The sequence below is a fragment of the Lithobates pipiens genome, unplaced genomic scaffold, assembly GCF_037356315.1.
Source record: "Lithobates pipiens isolate NorthernLeopardFrog02 unplaced genomic scaffold, aLitPip1_a1.2 Scaffold_8, whole genome shotgun sequence".
In the NCBI taxonomy this organism is placed as follows: domain Eukaryota; kingdom Metazoa; phylum Chordata; class Amphibia; order Anura; family Ranidae; genus Lithobates; species Lithobates pipiens.
Genome location: NW_027507903.1, coordinates 111,358,701 through 111,379,081, shown reverse-complemented (window position 1 = coordinate 111,379,081; position 20,381 = coordinate 111,358,701). Strand labels below are relative to the sequence as shown.

The 20,381-nt window shown below is 43.0% G+C and overlaps 1 protein-coding gene across 1 annotated transcript in view; it reads left to right on the top strand.

Moving 5' to 3' along the window:
- CSPG4 (chondroitin sulfate proteoglycan 4) overlaps positions 1-19,795 on the top strand; it is a 164,081-nt gene extending 144,286 nt beyond the window's left edge. Inside the window, exon 10 of the mRNA XM_077469889.1 lies at positions 15,671-19,795. Coding sequence (XP_077326015.1) covers positions 15,671-17,793 — 2,123 coding nt within the window. The 3' untranslated portion in view covers positions 17,794-19,795. The remainder of the gene's footprint in view (positions 1-15,670) is intronic.
- The last annotated feature ends 586 nt before the right edge of the window (positions 19,796-20,381 follow it).

Genomic DNA, 20,381 nt, shown 5'->3' with positions numbered 1-20,381 from the left:
CTGTACTGTTAACCAAGCCTCCTTCTTAATCCAACGTTTCTATGGCAACCCTGCTTCCCTGTTCATAGCTGACTTGTTTTATTTCATAGTATTTATTTGTGCTGATTATCTAGTGTTTGCCTGTGTGAGTCTTATCAGCTGCAGCTGATAAGACTGCAGTAATGCTGTCCCATGCCCTGCTTTACACTGCAAGTGATGTTACATGGTCACATGGTGTGTAGGAGGAAGTACTGAGTGATTATGCAGTCTCCTGGGAGTTCAGTGTTGTGTGCCGTAGGAAGTCCTGATAACAGATAGATAAGCACATAGAGAGTGTGCCGTAAATCAGGGGAGATCTGGGCATGCTCAGTGATGTCATTCTAAAAAACAAAAAGGATTACAACAATACTAAGAAAGGAAGGAGATATCTACAAGCAGTGTTCATTAGGGTTTTTTATGCTTATTTACATGGGACAAAGTTGTGGGGGAGGGTTTACAACCACTTTAAGGCTTGTGGTTTATTAAACAAAGGTACGTTTGCTTCCCGGTATTAGGAATCAAACTGGTGCTGCAGTTCTCTTCCATATAGGCCTTCTTTGCATTGACACTGTGACCTATACAATGTGAATCTGCCATTGGGGTTGATTTATTAAAACTGGAGAGTGCAAAAAATCTGGTGCAGCCATGCATGGTAACCAATCAGCTTCTAACTTCAGCTTGTTTAATTAAGCTTTGATAATAAAACCTGGAAGCTGGTTGGTTTCTATGCAGAGCTGCACCAGATGTTGCACTCTCCAGCTTTAGTGAATAAAGACCATTGTTTATGTGGCTAGAGCCACATGCAGGCAGCCTATGTAACTATGGGGATGCAGTGGTTGTATGGACACAGACACTCACCCTAATTTTGGAGACATGCATGGACAGGCAAGCGGCCCCAAATGCACACTGTCTGCCTTCAGGGCTGCTCACCCCATCATATCAGGATGAGTGGCTGTGTCTGTACAGCTTCTTCCTTCCCATAGAGTTACATAGGCTCCAGTGGCGCCGCCCCCCCTCCAGGCAGTCACAAAAAAAAAAAAAAAATTGAAAAAAAAAAAAATTTTTTTTTGAAATGGCCCTTTAAAAAAAAAAAAAATGAAAAAAAGTCCTTAAGTGCACTGTGTACGAGCGCCGGACACAGTGCAGCGCTGGACACAGTGCAATATGCGAAGTGCCACGTCAACGCAATCACAAGATTGCAGACGCGGCGCTTCATTTGCGGGGTTTTAACCCGCCTTGTGGCGCAAGTACAAATGCCGATCTGCATCCGCCCGGCGCCTGCTATGGGCTTGAGTGACAGACTAGTTAGTCACTTCCGGTCTTCGTCAGATCAGTGCGCCGAGCGGAGGAGCAGAGGAGAGAACTGCAGTGCCAGTGCAGTGAGTGCACTATGAAACAAGGTAGACCGTAGCGTAGATGCATTGCTGGAAATCCACAGGAGGGGGGCAGAGCTACAGGATGGATGGAGGGGGAGGCTTCACACGGGCTGTGTGTTTTGTCAAGTGCTGATCGTCAGTGCTTCTGACTGTTTATTTCCACTGATGTTGCTGTGTCTCGGTTTGGCAGCCTACTGTCAGACTATGAATTGATGATTTTCCTGTGGGCATTCTAAAACTTTACCAATTACTCTCTAGTCAGGAGTGTTCAGCCAGATTTGATAACATACACAGGATCCGGTGACGTCTGGTAGTACTCCCCTTCCTGCTCTATATGCATAAGGAGGGCAGTTTTAGAAAAAATCTCATTCTAGTTATACTCTAGAAGGGTTAAATGGACATTTACTCTGCAATGGAATAACCTAACTTTTTATTTGTCATCCAAGCTAATGTTTCCTGTTTGTTCTGGCAGATACAAAGCTGCATGTAAAACTCTTATTTTAGAATCTTGTCATTTCTAATATTTACTGGCATTAGCATTGAACAATGTTCTTGTTTAAATGAGCAATGCCAAAACTCTAAATTTATATGTAAAAATGTACGTTTTAAAAAACGAATTATTTTGTCACATTTTACTTATAATTGCTTTTAGGAAACTAAAATGTGTTTTCAGCGAGTACACATTTAAAGTTATTATAAAATTTACATCAAATCAGTTGTGATGTAGCTCAGGTTTTTACTTGATCCATGGTTTCAGGCAGTGGAGGCTCTTGTGAAACACACAGCCCATATGAAGCCTCCCCCCACCCACCCATCCCTCTGTCCCTGATTCATCCCAACCACCATCTCTCTGTCCCTGATCCCTGATCCATCCCACCCACCAGCTCTCTGTCCCTGATCCCTGATCCATCCCACCCACCCACCATCCTTCTGTCCCTGATCCATCCCACCTACCATCTCTCTGTCCCTGATCCCTGATCCATCCCACCCACCAGCTCTCTGTCCTTGATCCCTGATCCATCCCACCCACCCACCATCCTTCTGTCCCTGATCCATCCCACCTACCATCTCTCTGTCCCTGGTCCATCCCACCCACCATCTCTCTGTCCCTGGTCCATCCCACCCACCATCTCTCTGTCCCTGATCCATCCCACCAACCATATCTCTGTCCCTGATCCCTCCCACCCACCATATCTCTGTCCCTGATCCATCCCACTGTCCTTCTCTCCCTGATCCATCCCACCCACCATCTCTCTGTCCCTGATCCATCCCACCGTCCTTCTCTCCCTGATCCATCCCACCCACCATCTCTCTGTCCCTGGTCCATCCCACCCACCATCTCTCTGTCCCTGATCCATCCCACCGTCCTTCTGTCCCTGATCCATCCCACCTATCATCTCTCTGTCCCTGGTCCATCCCACCCACCATCTCTCTGTCCCTGATCCATCCCACTGTCCTTCTGTCCCTGATCCATCCCACCTACCATCTGTCTGTCCCTGGTCCATCCCACCCACCGTCCTTCTGTCCCTGATCCATCCCACCAACCATATCTCTGTCCCTGATCTATCCCACCCACCATCTCTCTGTCCCTGATCCATCCCTCTGTCCCTGATCCCATCCCACCCACCACTGATCCAACTCCCCACCCCACCTCCATCCTTCTGTCTCTGATCATCACCATCCCTCTGATCCCACCACCAAAGGCAAACATGTAAGATATTGCATTATTGCAGTCACTAAATGTGATGACTGTATTTGTTTTATTTTATAAGGCTTTCTTGTACTTCATTGTCTGCGGTGACCTCTGCCTATTGCTGTTTCCCGAGCACCTTTTTTGTGTTTCCTGTTTTTTTTTCTCTGGTGAACGAGGAGTGTGGCTGGGCTGTCAGACATATTGATGTGTCATTAGAACCTGGTGTATAATGTAGAGCCTGGTATATGATGTACAGAGCCCTGTGTATAATGTAGAGCCTGGTATATGATGTACAGAGCCCTGTGTATAATGTAGAGCCTGGTATATGATGTACAGAGCCCTGTCTATAATGTAGAGCCTGGTATATGAAGTATAGAGCCCTGTGTATAATGTAGAGCCTTGTATATGATGTACTACAGGGGACGGAGTTGGTGGATTCTATAATGGGTGGGGCTTATGAGAAGTGGGATGGGTCAAAAGGGTGGGCGTGGTCTAGCGCCCCCCCATCTTAAAACTTCACCAGCCGCCACTGATAGGCTCCCTGAGTGCAGCTCCCTGGGGGCTCTGACTGTATAAATGAATGGTCAACTTCTGCTGTACGGGCCACAGTGTTCATTTTACCAGCAGGCATTCATGTTCTCAGCCTACATGCAAAAGATAAACTGGTGTTTTCTTATACCCTTTATAGATTAAGTAGCTAATCTAGTGGTTCCAGAGGTATAAGAATGGCTTGCCTTGTCAAAGCACAGAAATTAGCTAATTTGTCAGATAAAATAAGATCCGCCAAATGATCACTATAATAAAATGTCATTTCACAAAAATGGTTTTGGAATACTATAGGGTTCTCTTCTGGATGCTCTGCAGCCATTGAGGATGATCATTGTAGAAAGTTTACTACAGTGCAGTAATGTGTCAATAAAAAAGTCTTTTCAATTTTATAACTCTGGAAAGAAAGTAAATAGTGGGGCTGGCCAAGCTCTTATAAACACTGAAACTTTTTGAGATTCCAGAGCATTTTCAAGCTCAGTAATAAAGCAGTTTGCTAGATAGATACCTACGTTACATTGATTATCGATCTGTATAGGTTGTTATTCTGGTCCCTAAAGTGACACTAAATTCTGATTTTAAAAAAATCGATACAAGTGCCTTTTGTTGCTCTCAGCCTCCTCAAAATCTCCAAATTCCTTTTTGTTCTGATTCTGTGATCAGATTTCCTGTTAGAGGGTGGCTACATTCTTTTAACTTTGTTCCACTGTATGCAGGAATGTGGCCAACCTCTCTTGCTTATTTCAGGTATGGGCTAGGGGGCTATGGACCATGGGATGTGTAGTGTACATAGAGCAGTGCACATTACCACAGCTAGCGTGAACTGCAAACTCCAAACAAACAGAAGTGAGGGATTAAAAAAAAAGAGAGGTTTGGCAGCTCACACAGAGTGAAACAAGGAGGCATAGGAAACACTAAGGGTACTTTAACACTGGGGCATTGGGGGCATTTGCGGTAAAGTGCTGCTATTTTTAGCGACGATTTACCGTAGTTTTTACGGCCCTTTTTTTTACGGCCCAGCCGCTAGTGGGGCACTTTTAAACCCCGCTAATGGCTGAAAAAGGGTTAAATGCGCCTGCAAGTGCACCGCTCCTACAGCGCCTCAAAGATGCAGCTTGCAGGACTTTTTGGGCGTCCTGTCAGTGCACCGATCCAGTGTGAAAGCACTCGGGCTTTCACATTGGAGTGAGAGGAGAGGTTCTTTACAGGCATTATGCAGGCACGGGAGCCGGCGGTAACGGCATAGTCTAACTGAAGAAACAGCTCGTACGTGCCATTGCTTCAGTTTGCTTCAGTGCACATGTGCCGATGATGCTGGCACATGCAAATACAGGGGATATCTCCTAAACCGTTCAGGTTTAGGAGATATCCAGGGTAGCTACAGGTAAGCCTTACTTATTATAGGCTTACCTGTAGCAAAAAGTGTGTTGTAAGGGTTTACAACCACTTTAATGACAAATAGATTATAGGGCCATTGAGAAGTGGATGTGTATGAATTATTTTTGCAGATTAGGCAAACCATCACTATGCCACACTGTAAAAGTCTTTGTTGTTGGTTTACTCATTTTCATCAAGGGGCAGTAAACAGAGACCAACATCATGGAAGTGTGCTTTTAAAGGCCTAGGTGAGAATGAGGGATAGCTCTATATGCCTTCCTCCCTTATCTACCTGTAAATATTCAACCGTATTCACTCCTCAGGTGGCGATAGTGATATGTTGATAAAACGATGGCAGAAAATCTGTCAGGTTGGCATGATTAAAATCACCGACAATCACATAGAGAGCCTCTTGGTGCCTATTTTGAAGTAAACAGATGTTATCATGCAGCTGATTTGATGCATCATTAGCCTTAGCACATCAAAATGAAGACAAATATAAATTCCCACAGCAAATAATGCTTCCGACATTCCACTATTAGATATTCTACTATCTCAGAGCAGTGACTACCAACCAGGGATCAGTTTGTGTACCAACCTCTGTTAATGTAAATACAAAGTCCAGCTCCTCACGTTGTAAATTATTACGATTTGCTTCAAAGAATAGCATCTCAACGAGTTGGAAAGTCACATTCGGCACGTTGTTATTTAGCCAAGTTTTCATCAGGAGAAAATGCAGTTTTCTCATCACCCAACAAACATTTAGTTTCAATCGAATCAGAATTATTTTCTTATCCAGTGAATGAACAATGGCCAGAAGGAGTGATGACATAGCTAGGCTATTCACCTTAGTTCTAAGCTTAGCAAACAAACCAGCACTTCTTCCACTTCCGTGCACACCACTTCTTCTTGCCTCTAAGCTGTTGTAGTCTGTAATGCCAGTCTGCTACTAATGGGCCCTGTGTCTGCAGGCTCTGCAGTCTGCTAAGTACTGCTGTAAGCTCCGATGGAAACAAGGCAGGCAAATTATTATTCATGTGCAGAACTTTACCTTCTTGGCCTAGTTACACTGTTCATATTATCTACATCCTTTACAGCATAGTTGAGAGCCGGGAAGCCACTACTCTGCTATTCACCACCATAACAACAAAGTGTAGTCACTTGGAGTGTTAGCAAAAGACAAGGAATTATCAAGACCATTCAAGAAATAAAAGAAAAAACAGCAATAGAGATAATAGAAGACAAAAAGAGTCATATATATGTTAAAAAGGAGCAACAGTCTCCCCCCAAAAAATTATAAATACTGTAGTTGCTAACTTTTTTAATAAGGACACTTACCTGCCCCTTGATCCAGCGCTGTCCTCACCTGAGCTGATTCTTCAATCGGCTTTGGGTCCAGGCACCAGCATCTTAACTAAGGGAAACCGGCAGTGAAGCCTTGTGGCTTCACAGCCGGCTTCCAACTACATATGTGCGAGCCAAGCTGCGCTTTGTGTATGGTCCCGTGGTCTTCTGAGACCTGTGGTGTGTCCCAGGAGGCTGCAGGGGAAGGAGGGAAGGCCGAACGCGGATAGCTGCAGTGATCCGGCCAGAAGTGGGAGAGTGGGTACCTGTCAAAATCAAATACCCACTCCACCCCACAAAAAAAAGTGCCAAATGTAAAGGGGGAGGGGAGGGTGAGGTGACGGAGAGTGGAACTTCCCCTTTTGGGTGACGTTCATCTTTAAGTCTACAAGTATATATGATCAAAATACCCCAAAGGCAGTGTTGAAGGGCTTTTTGGTTGTTTCAGAATTGCTTCACTCCTCATGCAAGTCTAAGGGAAGGCATAAAGCAGCTTAAAGCTGGTCAACTGCACCTGAATTTTGGAGGATCTCAAGAGCATCTTAAACTTATGTCAAAAGCACACAGCATTTGAAGCCAGTCGACACAGGCCCATAAATGCATTAAAAAACAAACTCTTCTTTCTTGGTCCATGCAAAAGAAAGCAATAGGGTTTATTTAATCACTTGACAACTGGACACTTAAACCCCCCTCGTGACCAGACCAATTTTCAGCTTTTGGTGCTCTCACAATTTGAAGGACAATTACTCAGTCATGTAATACTGTCCCCAAATGAATTTTTTGTCCTTTTTTTCATACAAATAGAGCTTTCTTTTGGTGGTATTTTATAACCTCTGGGTTTTTTATTTTTTTCGTTATAAATGAAAAAAGACCAAAAAATTTGAAAAAAACAACAAATTTTTCTCAGTTTTTCCCACAACATTGTCGTTGTAATAGGTTATTTCTCTCGCATGGCATGTGTATACCACAAATGACACCCCGAAACACATTCTGTTACTCCTCCTGAGTATTACGATATCACATGTGTGGGACTTTTTCACAGTCTGGCCACATAGAGAGGCCCAACATGCAGGGAGCACCATCCATTTTCTAGGAGCATAAATTACACATCTAACTTCTTGACTACCTATTACAATTTTGAAGGCCCTGGAGCACCAGGACAGTGACACGTGACACTGACATGGCACTGATGACAGATGGCACTGATATGTGGCACTGATGACACGTGACACTGATGACAGATGGCATTTATACGTTGCACTGATGACACATGACACTGATAACAGATGCCACTGATACGTTGCACTGATGACACGTGACACTGATAACAGTCGGCACATGACACTGACAGGTGGCACTGATGACAGATGGCACTAATAGGTGGCACTGATGACATGTGACACTGATGTGGCACTGAAGACAGATGGCACTAATATGTGGCACTGATGACAGATGGCACTAATACGTGGCACTGACAGATGACACTAATAGGTGGTACTGACGACACGTGACACTGATGACAGATTGGACTTATACATGGCATTGGGGACAGATAGCACTGACAGGTGGCACTGGGGACAGATGGCACTGACAGGTGGCACTGGGAACAGATGGCCCTGACAGGTGGCACTGGGGACAGATGGCACTGACAGGTGGCACTGGGAACAGATGGCCCTGACAGGTGGCACTGGGGACAGATGGCACTGACAGGTGGCACTGGGAACAGATGGCCCTGACAGGTGGCACTGGGGACAGATGGCACTGACAGATGGCAATGTGAGCACTTAATTTTCCCCTTTGTTTTTTTTTCACCTTGACATTGCAGCCATTCGCTCTCCCTCCTCACACATTGTCTCTGGTGTCCGTTTATGAAGCAGTGAAATCTATTCACTGCTTCATTCTCCAACATTCTCAGAGGAGATCGTTCTCCTCTGAATGCCAGTTTATGAAGCGGAGTGGATCGTTTCACCTTCGGAGGAGTGAAGCAATCAACAAACGCTTCCAACACTGGAGAACGGCCCCTGATACTGAAATCTGGTGAGACTTTCACTGAAACACAGAGATGTCAGTTTATTAAGCAGTGATACATTATCACATCTCAGTACACTGACAGACGGCGTGGTTAATGTTAGTAAAATAAAGAGTCCCCCTACATTATATATATATATGTATACACACACACACACTATATATATATATATATGTATATATATATATATATATATATATATATATATATATATATATATATACATGTATATACATACACACACATTTTATATATATATATATATATATATATATATATATATATATTGTAAGGGATCTTCCCGGGGTAGGGTGTGTTTGGACACAGTTCACAGCAGACTTGGAATTTATAAAGCAGATCTTGGCATTTATTCGTGGTACAAACAGTCCAGCAAACAAAATATACAGCAACACCGTGCTTTCTAAGTACAACAAAAATAAAAAGTCCTAGCCCGGCTGGGCGCTTACTAACAGGTTCTGCTCACCTATCTGACACTTACAAACACAGCGTCTTTCGCCTGGATATCGCAGGGTGAGTTTTAGCTCCAGCAGTGGCTGTGCTTGCAGCTTCCTTCAACACACAGATTGTTCATTCCCTGGCTGAGAAGCAATCACCTGCAGACCCTACAGAGCCTTTAGCTTCCCAGGCTAATTAGGATCCAAGCTCACCTGATCCCAAACCCAGAACTGGATCGGGGGATGTGGAATGACAGGTCCCTCTACCAAACCTACCTGCCATTCCATATAAACCCAGGCCCGGCAAAATTAAATAACAACTCAGCAGCATATCGCTGCTGAGAAACTGATCCATCCTGGATTTACCATCTCACACTGTGTAGCAACCTAGGTGAGATGTACACCCCCTCGATCACTTCTCCAGTGACATGTCTACATATCCCCCCCCTCTTTTTCAGACCGGAGGGCTGAGCCTTTTGTCCCCACAGACAACTTACCCTTGACAATGCGTCAGCATTTGCCTGTAATTTCCCTGGCCTGTGTTCCACAGTGAAATTAAAGTTTTGTAGGGAGAGAAACCATCTAGTCACTCTTGCATTTCTCTCCTTGTTTAACTTCATCCATGTTAGGGGGGCATGGTCTGTCACCAACTTGAATTTCCTGCCTAGCAAGTAATACTTTAAAGATTCTAGGGCCCACTTTACTGCCAAACATTCTCGCTCCACAATGGCATAATTTTTCTCGGCCGGGGTTAGTTTTCTACTCAAGTACGTCACCGGATGCTCCTCACCATTCACTACTTGTGAGAGTACTGCACCTAAGCCTGTGCTAGAGGCATCTGTCTGGACCAGAAATTCTCGCCTGAAATCGGGGGTGACTAACACAGGTGGTTGGCACAAGGCAGACTTAAGGCTTTGGAAAGCCTCCTCGGCCTCTGGGGTCCACGTGACCATTGCTGTCTTTCCGCCCTTTGTCAAGTCAGTTAGCGGAGCAGCAACTGAGGCAAAGTTCGGCACAAATCTACGGTAATAACCCGTAATACCCAGGAAAGCTCTAACCTGTTTCCTTGTCAGGGGTCTAGGCCAATTCTGTATTGCCTCAATTACCCCCAGAGCAAGCATACGTTTTACCTCGGCAGATACGGCTTCCCTACGTGCCTCGGGTATCCTATAGGGCTTAAGGTTTACTCTGCTTCTAGGCTCAGTTTCAATGTGATGATGGATGAGGTGTGTACGCCCTGGGAGGTCAGAGAACTTGTTTTTGTTTTTCTGTAAAAATTCCTGAGCCTCCTGTTTCTGTGACACTGATAGAGTATCACCTACCTTGACTGGAGGGATTGGTTGTGACAAATTATTAACAGTATTTGTCGCCCCCAAGGATTCCCTGTCTTTCCAGGGCTAGATCAAGTTTATGTGATAAACTTGGAAAGGCTTCCTTCTACCTGGTTGGTGCACCTTGTAGTTCACCTCACTGACCTTTTCAACAATTTCATAGGGACCTTGCCACTTCGCCAAGAATTTACTCTCAACAGTGGGGACTAGTATAAGGACCCTATCGCCTGGGTTGAATGTCCTGATTCTTGCGGACCGGTTGTAAATTCTACTTTGGGCCTCTTGAGCCCTCTGGAGGTGTTCCCTTACCAGGGGCATTACAGTGGCTATACGGTCCTGCATTTGTGCTACATGCTCAATAACACTCTTGTATGGGGTGGACTCATTCTCCCATGTCTCTTTTGCAATGTCTAGTAGACCCCTAGGGTGATGACCATAGACCAACTCGAATGGTGAGAACCCTGTGGACGCTTGGGGCACCTCCCTAATAGCAAACATGAGGTAGGGTAATAAATGATCCCAGTCACGACCATCTTTTGCCACCACTTTCTTCAACATATGTTTCAAAGTTTTATTAAATCTCTCCACCAATCCGTCCGTCTGGGGGTGGTACACAGAGGTACGGATGTGTGAGATTTTAAATAGTCTGCATAATTCCTTCATTACTTTCGACATAAATGGCGTACCTTGGTCAGTTAGGATTTCTTTGGGGATCCCAGTCCTAGAGAACATATAAAACAACTCACGTGCAATTGTTTTAGATGCAGTGTTTCTTAAGGGTACAGCCTCAGGATAGCGGGTCGCATAATCCAGGACTACCAAAATATACTGGTGTCCTCTAGCTGACTTTACAATGGGACCCACTAAATCCATGGCAATACGCTCAAAAGGCACCTCTATAATAGGGAGCGAAACCAAAGGACTGCGAAAATGTGACACTGGGGCACTAACCTGACATGTGGGGCACGACTCACAGTATTTTTTAATGTCATCATATATGGCCGGCCAAAAAAACCTCTGGAGAACCCTCTCTCGCGTTTTGTCAGTCCCCAAGTGTCCCCCAAGAACATGGTTATGTGCCATGTCAAGCACCTGACGCCGGTACGGCTTAGGTACCAGAAGCTGTTCCACAATCTCATCTTTAACCTTATTGACTCTATAGAAAAGATCATTAGTCACCGAAAAATGTGGAAATCTTTTTTCAGCATCTGGTTCCTGAGGTACCCCGTTCATAACAGCAACCTGCTCTCTCGCATTTTTGAGAGTGGGGTCCTGTAATTGTGCAGTCCCAAAATTATCGCTAGACACCTCTAAGTCTAGTATATTTTGCTCAGTGGGAGGAGCCTCCTCCTCCCCAGCCAGGACCTGCAAAGGAAAACAAACAATCATTTTCATCCTGCACATTTTTATCATTCACAGTGGCCAAGGCAACCCCCTTAGAGGTATCCTCACTCCTTTTGGGGATTTTTCTTTTTTCCCAAAGAGCCCAGAATAATGGAAAATCGCGCCCCAATATTACATTATGCATGAGGTTTTTAACCACACCCACTTCATATTGTACGGTGCCTTGTTCAGTCCCGACTTTAGCCAGCACTATAGGGTACACTTTTGTATCACCATGTATGCACACAACACTCATATGCTTTTTAGACTCTAAGTCCCCAGTCACCAGGCTAGCATGCACCAAGGTTACAAGGCTTCCTGAGTCCATTAACGCTTTAACAGGAAAGTCATTGATTGTGATGTTGCAGATTTGCGGTTCAGTCTCTAGTCCAGGAACTGCAGCACAAGATGGTTCCGCAAATAGCGACTGACGCCTGCTAGCGTCACATTCCATGGGTTCAGAGGTAAGAGGGCAATGGGCCGACACGTGTCCCGCCTCATGGCATCTCCAACACTGGATAGGGCCTGGTCTCTTTGGCAAGGAGTCCTTTTCAGAGCCCCTTAGCCACCCGGGACCATCACCAGTCTTTTGTCCCTGAGACACCACTTGAGCCCTTTTCCCCCCATCAGCACCCCTCCACACTCCCCCAATAGATGGAAGTCTCTTACCAGCTGACGGCACAGATCTGGCGCTCCGGGGAGGTGAAGATGCTGCAGGAACATCACGGAGGTAGTCCTCAGTCGCCTGGAACCTCTCCACAAGGTTGACAAGTTCGTTTGCATTCTTAGGATCACCTTGTCCCACCCAGCGTTGCAAGTCAGTAGGAAGGGCTCGGAGGTAGCGATCCATCACGACCTTCTCTAGGATTTGTGCAGGAGTAGAAGTGTCTGGCTCCAACCACTTTCTTGCCAAATGGATTAGGTCATACATCTGGGACCTCGCTGATTTGTCCAGACTGTAGCTCCAGTTGCGTACCCTCCGGGCACGGACTGCAGTAGTAACTCCTAGTCGGGCAAGCATCTCCTCTTTTAGCCGAGTATAGTCCTTAACCTCTTGCTCACTGAGGTCATAGTAGGCCTTTTGAGGTTCACCTGTTAAATAGGGCGCAATTACCTCTGCCCACTCAGCGGCTGGTAACTTCTCTCGCTCAGCCACGCGCTCAAATACTGTTAGATAGGCCTCAACATCGTCCTCAGCAGTCATCTTTTGCAGCGCTTTCTGCACAGTCCTTCTCCCAGAAAAAATCTCTGGAGCGGCTCCCTCCATTGTGGGTGGATTAGCAACCACAGGCGCCTCTCGATTTACTATCAGGTGCTCGATAAGTTGTTGTTGGCTTTGGCGCAAAGCTTGCAACTCTTCCTTATGCATCCGCTGTTGTGCAGCCATCATCTGCTGTTGTGCAGCCATGGACTGTTCATGTCGTCTATTGGCCTCTGTCTGCGCCTGCTGTTGTGCAGCCATCATCTGCTGTTGTTCAGCCATGGACTGTTCATGTCGTCTATTGGCCTCTGTCTGAGCCTGCTGTTGTTGCAAACTCACTTGCATAAACTGCTTCAGCATCTCCTCCATGTTGCTGGACTGTTTTTGGAGTGTAGTTGCAGCTTTCACCCAGGACATCAGCAGCTGTAGCCAAGTCTGTCCACACCGTTGCCCCTAGCAACCGCGTTGCCCGCTACCTCCACCAATTGTAAGGGATCTTCCCGGGGTAGGGTGTGTTTGGACACAGTTCACAGCAGACTTGGAATTTATAAAGCAGATCTTGGCGTTTATTCGTGGTACAAACAGTCCAGCAAACAAAATATACAGCAACACCGTGCTTTCTAAGTACAACAAAAATAAAAAGTCCTAGCCCGGCTGGGCGCTTACTAACAGGTTCTGCTCACCTATCTGACACTTACAAACACAGCGTCTTTCGCCTGGATATCGCAGGGTGAGTTTTAGCTCCAGCAGTGGCTGTGCTTGCAGCTTCCTTCAACACACAGATTGTTCATTCCCTGGCTGAGAAGCAATCACCTGCAGACCCTACAGAGCCTTTAGCTTCCCAGGCTAATTAGGATCCAAGCTCACCTGATCCCAAACCCAGAACTGGATCGGGGGATGTGGAATGACAGGTCCCTCTACCAAACCTACCTGCCATTCCATATAAACCCAGGCCCGGCAAAATTAAATAACAACTCAGCAGCATATCGCTGCTGAGAAACTGATCCATCCTGGATTTACCATCTCACACTGTGTAGCAACCTAGGTGAGATGTACACCCCCTCGATCACTTCTCCAGTGACATGTCTACAATATATATACATGTTTTATATATATATATATATATATATATACATGTTTTATTTATATATATATATATATATATATATATATATATAAATGAGGGGGGCATGTTACAGTGTTGGGGGTCTGAATGGATAAGGAAGTTAATTATCTTCCTCTTTCCCCCTCAGATCCCCCCAGATTCTCTCTTCACTGCCCAATTCTCCACCTCTGAGCTGGTGAATCTGGGAGTGTGAATTCTGACACAGATCACCAGTGAAGCGATGAGATCGCAGCTTCATAAACTGGACATTACTGTGTCAGTCTATGAGGATTCTCCATGTGCGGAGATAATCTGCGGGAGAACATGTTCAAACTCTTCTCCCCCAATTATCTCTGTTTCATAAACTGTTTATGGGCTGTGATCAGGGGTGATCGTCCGGATCACCGCTGATCACTGCTTCATAAACGGACACCGCTGTGTGAGGAGGGAGAGCCGGTGATGAGAGATGATCTCATATGTTGACATATGAGATCATCTCCCATTGGACACTGCGATCAAGTGCTAAATGGCCGCTGTGATTGGCCATTTAGCACGATCTGTGATTGGTTGTGTCCAAGGGACACAGCCAATACAGAACTTCCCCGATGCGCATTGGGGAAGTAAACAGGAGGATGACGTCCTCCCGGCAATTGGCTTCCGCGCTGCAGCCGTCTTTCTGCAAAAAATAATTATTTCACTTAGTAAATGCTTAGAGATAAAGATGATGAGATGAAGATAAGACGAAGCTGTGCTTACTTTAATCATTTGATTACGGTATGTGCAAGTAAAAATCCTAGAGGTGATTCAGTTCGCATTGTGCGCTATACAAGTATTTCATTCATTCATTCATTCAAAAATCCTGTTTTTATTTTTATTTTTTTAATATTTTCACTTTGCAAACTAAAAATTTTATTTCAGAGCAAACACGTTCTACTCCTTTTGTAAATTAGTTTCAGTGTGTCCCTTTCACATTCAGCATGGGGCGAACGGTAAATTAAAAAAAATAGAATAACTTAAATAGCAGCAAAATGTATCCCTTTGGAGGTGCACTTTGATTGGCTGGTAATGGACAACATAGGATTCTCTTTACCTCTACTTTGTTCTTTTATGCATGATACTTTGTAGTACTTATAAAGATGCAGTTCTCAGCAGGGACACATGGAATGATATAAAATAAACCAGTGACTCTAAATAAATCCTGTAACCAGGATATATTTCCAGTCTTTTCTCAAAGCTTTCATATTTTCTTAGTATTCAAACTACCACGTTATAATTGATAAATTATTTTCTTGTTAAAAAAAAAAGAATTGATACAGTATGATAGAATTGAAATCTTGCCATGAAGAAGGGGAATACCATGTTATCACTTAGACATGTCCACTGGCTATTGAGTATGAGGAAGATGGAGCTATCTAGGACCAACTCACTGATTCATCAAACAATGCACAATATATTGATTTGCATGTACCATGCTTTAAAGTGTCACAAAAAAGAAGGAAATTCTAAAATCAGAGCGTGTAGAAAATGTACCAGTAAATTATTAATATTTATATACTGTAGTTACAGTATATAGCACAGAATTCTAAATTATGTCTAATTTATTTATGATTTTAATCATTAAAACTGTTATATAGATATTTAAATGACAACTGGATTTTAAGTCTAATAAAGCTTTTCTAGGCTACGTCAAAGAAATCTACATAGCAATACTGATTCAGGTCATGTCCAGGTGGAAATTCTTTTATGTTTAAATGTTTGCTAAAAAGAAAAAACATAGAAGGCTTTAATTAATATATGTTTTTGTTTTTCCAGGTCTTGACATTGTGCAAGGTGGTTCTTCCCCAATCACTTCCAACTCCCTTGATGCATCCAACCTCTTAGTGAACCAAAGTATCTCAAGACTTACTCATGACGTGGTTTTCTTTGTTACAGATTTTCCTTCAGAAGGTCATCTCTCTGTACATGGTGCCATACTCAGCCCACAGACTCCATATTTCTTACAGTCCCATCTGGAGAATGGAACCTTAATGTACACCAATACTAAATTAGGCAATCTTAATGACAGTTTCATGTTCAAAGCTCAACCATATCCCAAATTCCAGTCTTACCATGAACTTAACCATAAAGAAACCATCTGGACAGTCACAGAGTCATTTAATATAACATTTACTAGTCTACCCACAGTACCTAACATTATGCTTCCACCAAAATCTAAATTATACCTAGCAGTAGGCTCAAATGTTTCTCTTACCCCAGATTACATATCTGTAACTAATGCTTTGGTATCTTCTAATAATATAATTTACTCTATAGTGGAAGCCCCCTTGGGCATATCATTTGCAACAGGTGGGAACCAGTCTATTCCATTGTCAAAATTCACTCAACATGACCTTGCCAGTTCAACACTTGTCCTTTTGGCTAACCTCACTGCAGTTTCAGGTGAAATCATATTCAATATTTCCACTGGACAACAAATTATTATAGAAAAAATACCTGTAAAAGTACTCCCGGTATTTCAGGCCAATTTTGAAGTTAAACAGGCATCTGGCAGCACCATACTTACAAAGACACAAATGCAACCAATACCAGGAAGAAATACAGAAACATTTATCTATAAAGTCACAAGGAAGCCAAGTTATGGTGATGTTCTGGTTGGCCAGGTACCAGTTACAGAGTTTAACGAGGAACAGGTAAACAAAAATGAAGTCTTTTATACCTTTACCAGTTTCTTATCCAACCAAGATCAGTTTGAATACCTTGCAATTTCTGATGAGGGTGAAGAAGCTGTTGGAAAAGTAACAATAGAGGTTTCTCCAATGGTGAAGATTGGAAACAAACAACAATGGCCACGAGGCTGTACCATTAGACTGGGCCCAGATGTGATTGATGCCAGTGAATTGGGTGCACTAACAAAAAGTGTCCCTCAGTTCAAAGTTGTCCATCATCCAAGAGAAGGAAAGGTAGTAAGATTTCCTTTTGAAGGTGGCAGAGGAGAAGCAACCAGCACTAATGTATTTTCACAGCAAGAGCTAGAAAGTGGAGTTATAGGAGTGGAGTTAAGGGAAGATGAGCAGAGTGGAACAGGCATAAGAGGGGACAGGCTTCATTTGGTACTCAGTGCTAGTCAAGTACCTCCAGCAAATGTTACTGTAAGGTTTAGTACTGTACCTTACAATTCATCCCACTCTTATAGTGCTACCCTACTTAAGATATCTGGAAATATAGAGACTTCTACAAATTTAGCAGCATCTACAACAGCCTTGACTTCCACAAGCATTACTACCACAAACAAGCAATCTCCAAATGTTGGGTCAACCATTCTTATAGAACCTATGACTAGTGAGTTAACCACAGAGTTATCAACCACAGAGTTATCAACCACAGAGTTATCAACCACAACAACATTTTCTTCTACTACTGGTTTGACTACAGCCAAGAATTTAGATCAAGCCACAACCTCTTCAGTTACACCAGCCATAGTACCTACGACATATCCAGACATTTCCAAGAACAGTACTAACACTGTGACACAAAACTTTTGGGCGTCAGAAGACCTAAGTACAAGCACTACTCAAGATGTCTTCCTAAATATAACAAGTGTAAATGCATCCACATCACCAAACCCAGCTAGGGAAGGCATATTGCTTGGTTTTATGAATACTCATATGTATAGCACCATACTACCTATTTGTATAGTATTACTTCTTATTTTACTTGGACTTCTTATTTTAGCTTATTTTGTACGGAGAAAAAAAATGGGAAAACACCATGTCCAAAAAGCAGCCACTTCTGCCAAGACTGAAAATGGAGCTGCAGATCGGCAAACATTTCGTCCAACTGAACCAGAAAGAGATATCCCCCTTTGTGATGTTGGGGGGCACAGGGGCAATGGAGCTGGTGGAAATGGACAGCCAGGTAGTCAGTACTGGGTGTGACAACTGAAGGAAATCATTCCTAGGCTGGCATTAAACGCGGGAATTTTCCTCCCAACAGCACTCAGGATGGTGAATTTTAATTTTCCATGCTTGGCACTTTTCTATTTTTACAGAAGCAGTGCAGGAGGGACTATTCTAAAAAGTAAGATGAGCATATCTTTGCAATATGGTCAAGCTGTACTGGACGCAGCAAAATTCAATAGCTATTATCCTAGAAGCTGGGCTACGTAGAACGTTGACGGCTTCCTGACATCTGGACAAGGAAATATGTGCATGGTTTAATAGTACTGTATTGTTCCAAGCGTATGTGTGAAATACTGGAGGCAGATTGAACAGTAAATATAAGTGGAATCCCTGTATGTTTCATAAAATCTGGTTGACCAGCCTCTGTAACAAAACTGCTTATAGAATGTTTCATTCAAAAGACCAATCCAGCTACAAGTTAGAATTCTAATTTTATTTAGACTGTACAAAATTGCTTGCTAAATATTTCATCCAAAGCTTGTAGCTATATTGTTTTCTTGTAATTTTGTTATGAAACTGCTATTGCTAATGTGCTGTGTAGGGAGTAAGCCAGGTTTATATATATATATACCAATCTAATATCACAGTTCATAGGCACAATTAAATGTTCTTGTTTAACCTTTGAAATGTGGTTAAATCAAGGCCTTCTATGACTTGGGAATAAGAACAGCACTTGACATCATAAAAAAAAGCTTTAAAAAGTCTAAACTTGAACGACTGTTCATTTTAAGAATAAAAGGTACAAATCCAGAATTTTTGGCTTATATAGAGAGCTGAATTCCTAAGTATTTACTGAAAAAAATCCATGATATCATGACAGAAATATTCAGAAAATCGCTCTAATGCAAACTGCAGCTCAACATTGGTGACTTCCAAAAGCTGCAGTCTGAAAAAATCTGTACCAATAATATTCTATCCACCTGCTATAGTAATATCTCATGACTGTCATTTCCCCAGATGTCAGTTTTGCATGTCTTTTGAGCATATCTTTCTCAGGTATAAAATATCAAATGAATAAAAAAATTTAAATAAAAAAAGAAAGGACCATAATCACCTAAACTAGTATGCTCAGAATTAGATGGGATTTTGGGAAGCTAAACTACCTCAGTATAAATACTGCCACAGCTTGTCGGAGGGACGAAATATTTTGAATATTTTAATATTATTATTTTTTATTGATAATCTGATACTATAACGTATCAGACTGCACTACAGAAAAAAATCCTATGAAATGGGTTTTACTCAGAGCTGTAGATTTCATACTTTCTTTTCCCAAAGTTGCTTCTAGAAATAGGTGTAAGTTATCTTTTGACAGGTAACTTTATGGAGCTTTTCTCCAATCTCTTCTCCTTCTGACTGCTTTCTGATCTGTTTTGTCCAACTCACATACAGTATTGATAGCTGAGAGAAGAAAAAGTAGCATCTAGGAAAGACGTTTGGACGGATGCACCATCGAGAAAAATGTGCGAGTATACCTTACACCAGTTTCCAGAGGCAGCTTAGTAAAAGATAAAATAAATATGCAATTGCTGTAGTAAACTCATAAAAGACACAGCTGTCAGGAGGAAAATCTGTTTACTGCGTGACCACATGGAAGTACAATTAAGCAGATTTTTTAAATACCCCTTCATTTTTTTTAGCTCTTACATAAGAGAAATATGAAATCCTATTACTAAGACGGTCATGCTAGCCTGCAGCTTGTGTCCCATGTTATTATGCCAGCATACTGTATTTTGCATTTTCAGGGTCAGAAGTGTAGTTGTAGTCTTAGTTACATATGCTGCCACCAGTACAGAAATGTCGTTTACTTCTCATCTCAAGGTCTGTATTTCTGCTCATGACTGTATTGTACACCTATACAGCAATACTTTTCTGCATCTTCATCAGCCTGTTTTTCTTTAATTCCATTTCCTTGAAAATATTGTGATGCCATCAATGCACCTTGTCTGTTGAAAGTAATAAAATATTTTGTTTTTCACACTGTGGGTCAAGTAGTGCGTACTTATGAGCTGAGACAATTATTTACATATCAACCAATGCAAGAGATTGTCTGACTATCTACTGCCTGGCAACAATAATGCAATATTTAATTGTATTGACAAAATGTTCCCATACATTGTTACATCCCATACATACAGTGGATATAAAAAGACTACATACCCCTATTACACAATATTTGCCCACTCTGCAAAAAATTCCAAATCTGTCAGATTGCGAGGGCATCTCCTGTACATAGCCCTCTTCAGATCACCCCGCAGATTTTCAATCGGATTCAGGTCTGGGCTATTCCAAAACGTGAATCTTCTTCTGGTGAAGCCATTCCTTTATTGATTTGGATGTATGCTTTGGGTTATTGTCATGCTGAAAGATGAAGTTCCCCTTCATGTTCAGCTTTCTACCAGAAGCCTGAGGCCGCGTACACACGCGGGGACTGTTCGCTCAACTTTGTCCGTCAAACAGTTTCAGCGAACAGTCCGCTCAAAATTAGCATGGACGGACTTGCCCACACACGACGAACGAACAGTTTGCTGAAACCGTGCGCGATGACGTGAACGGCACGTACG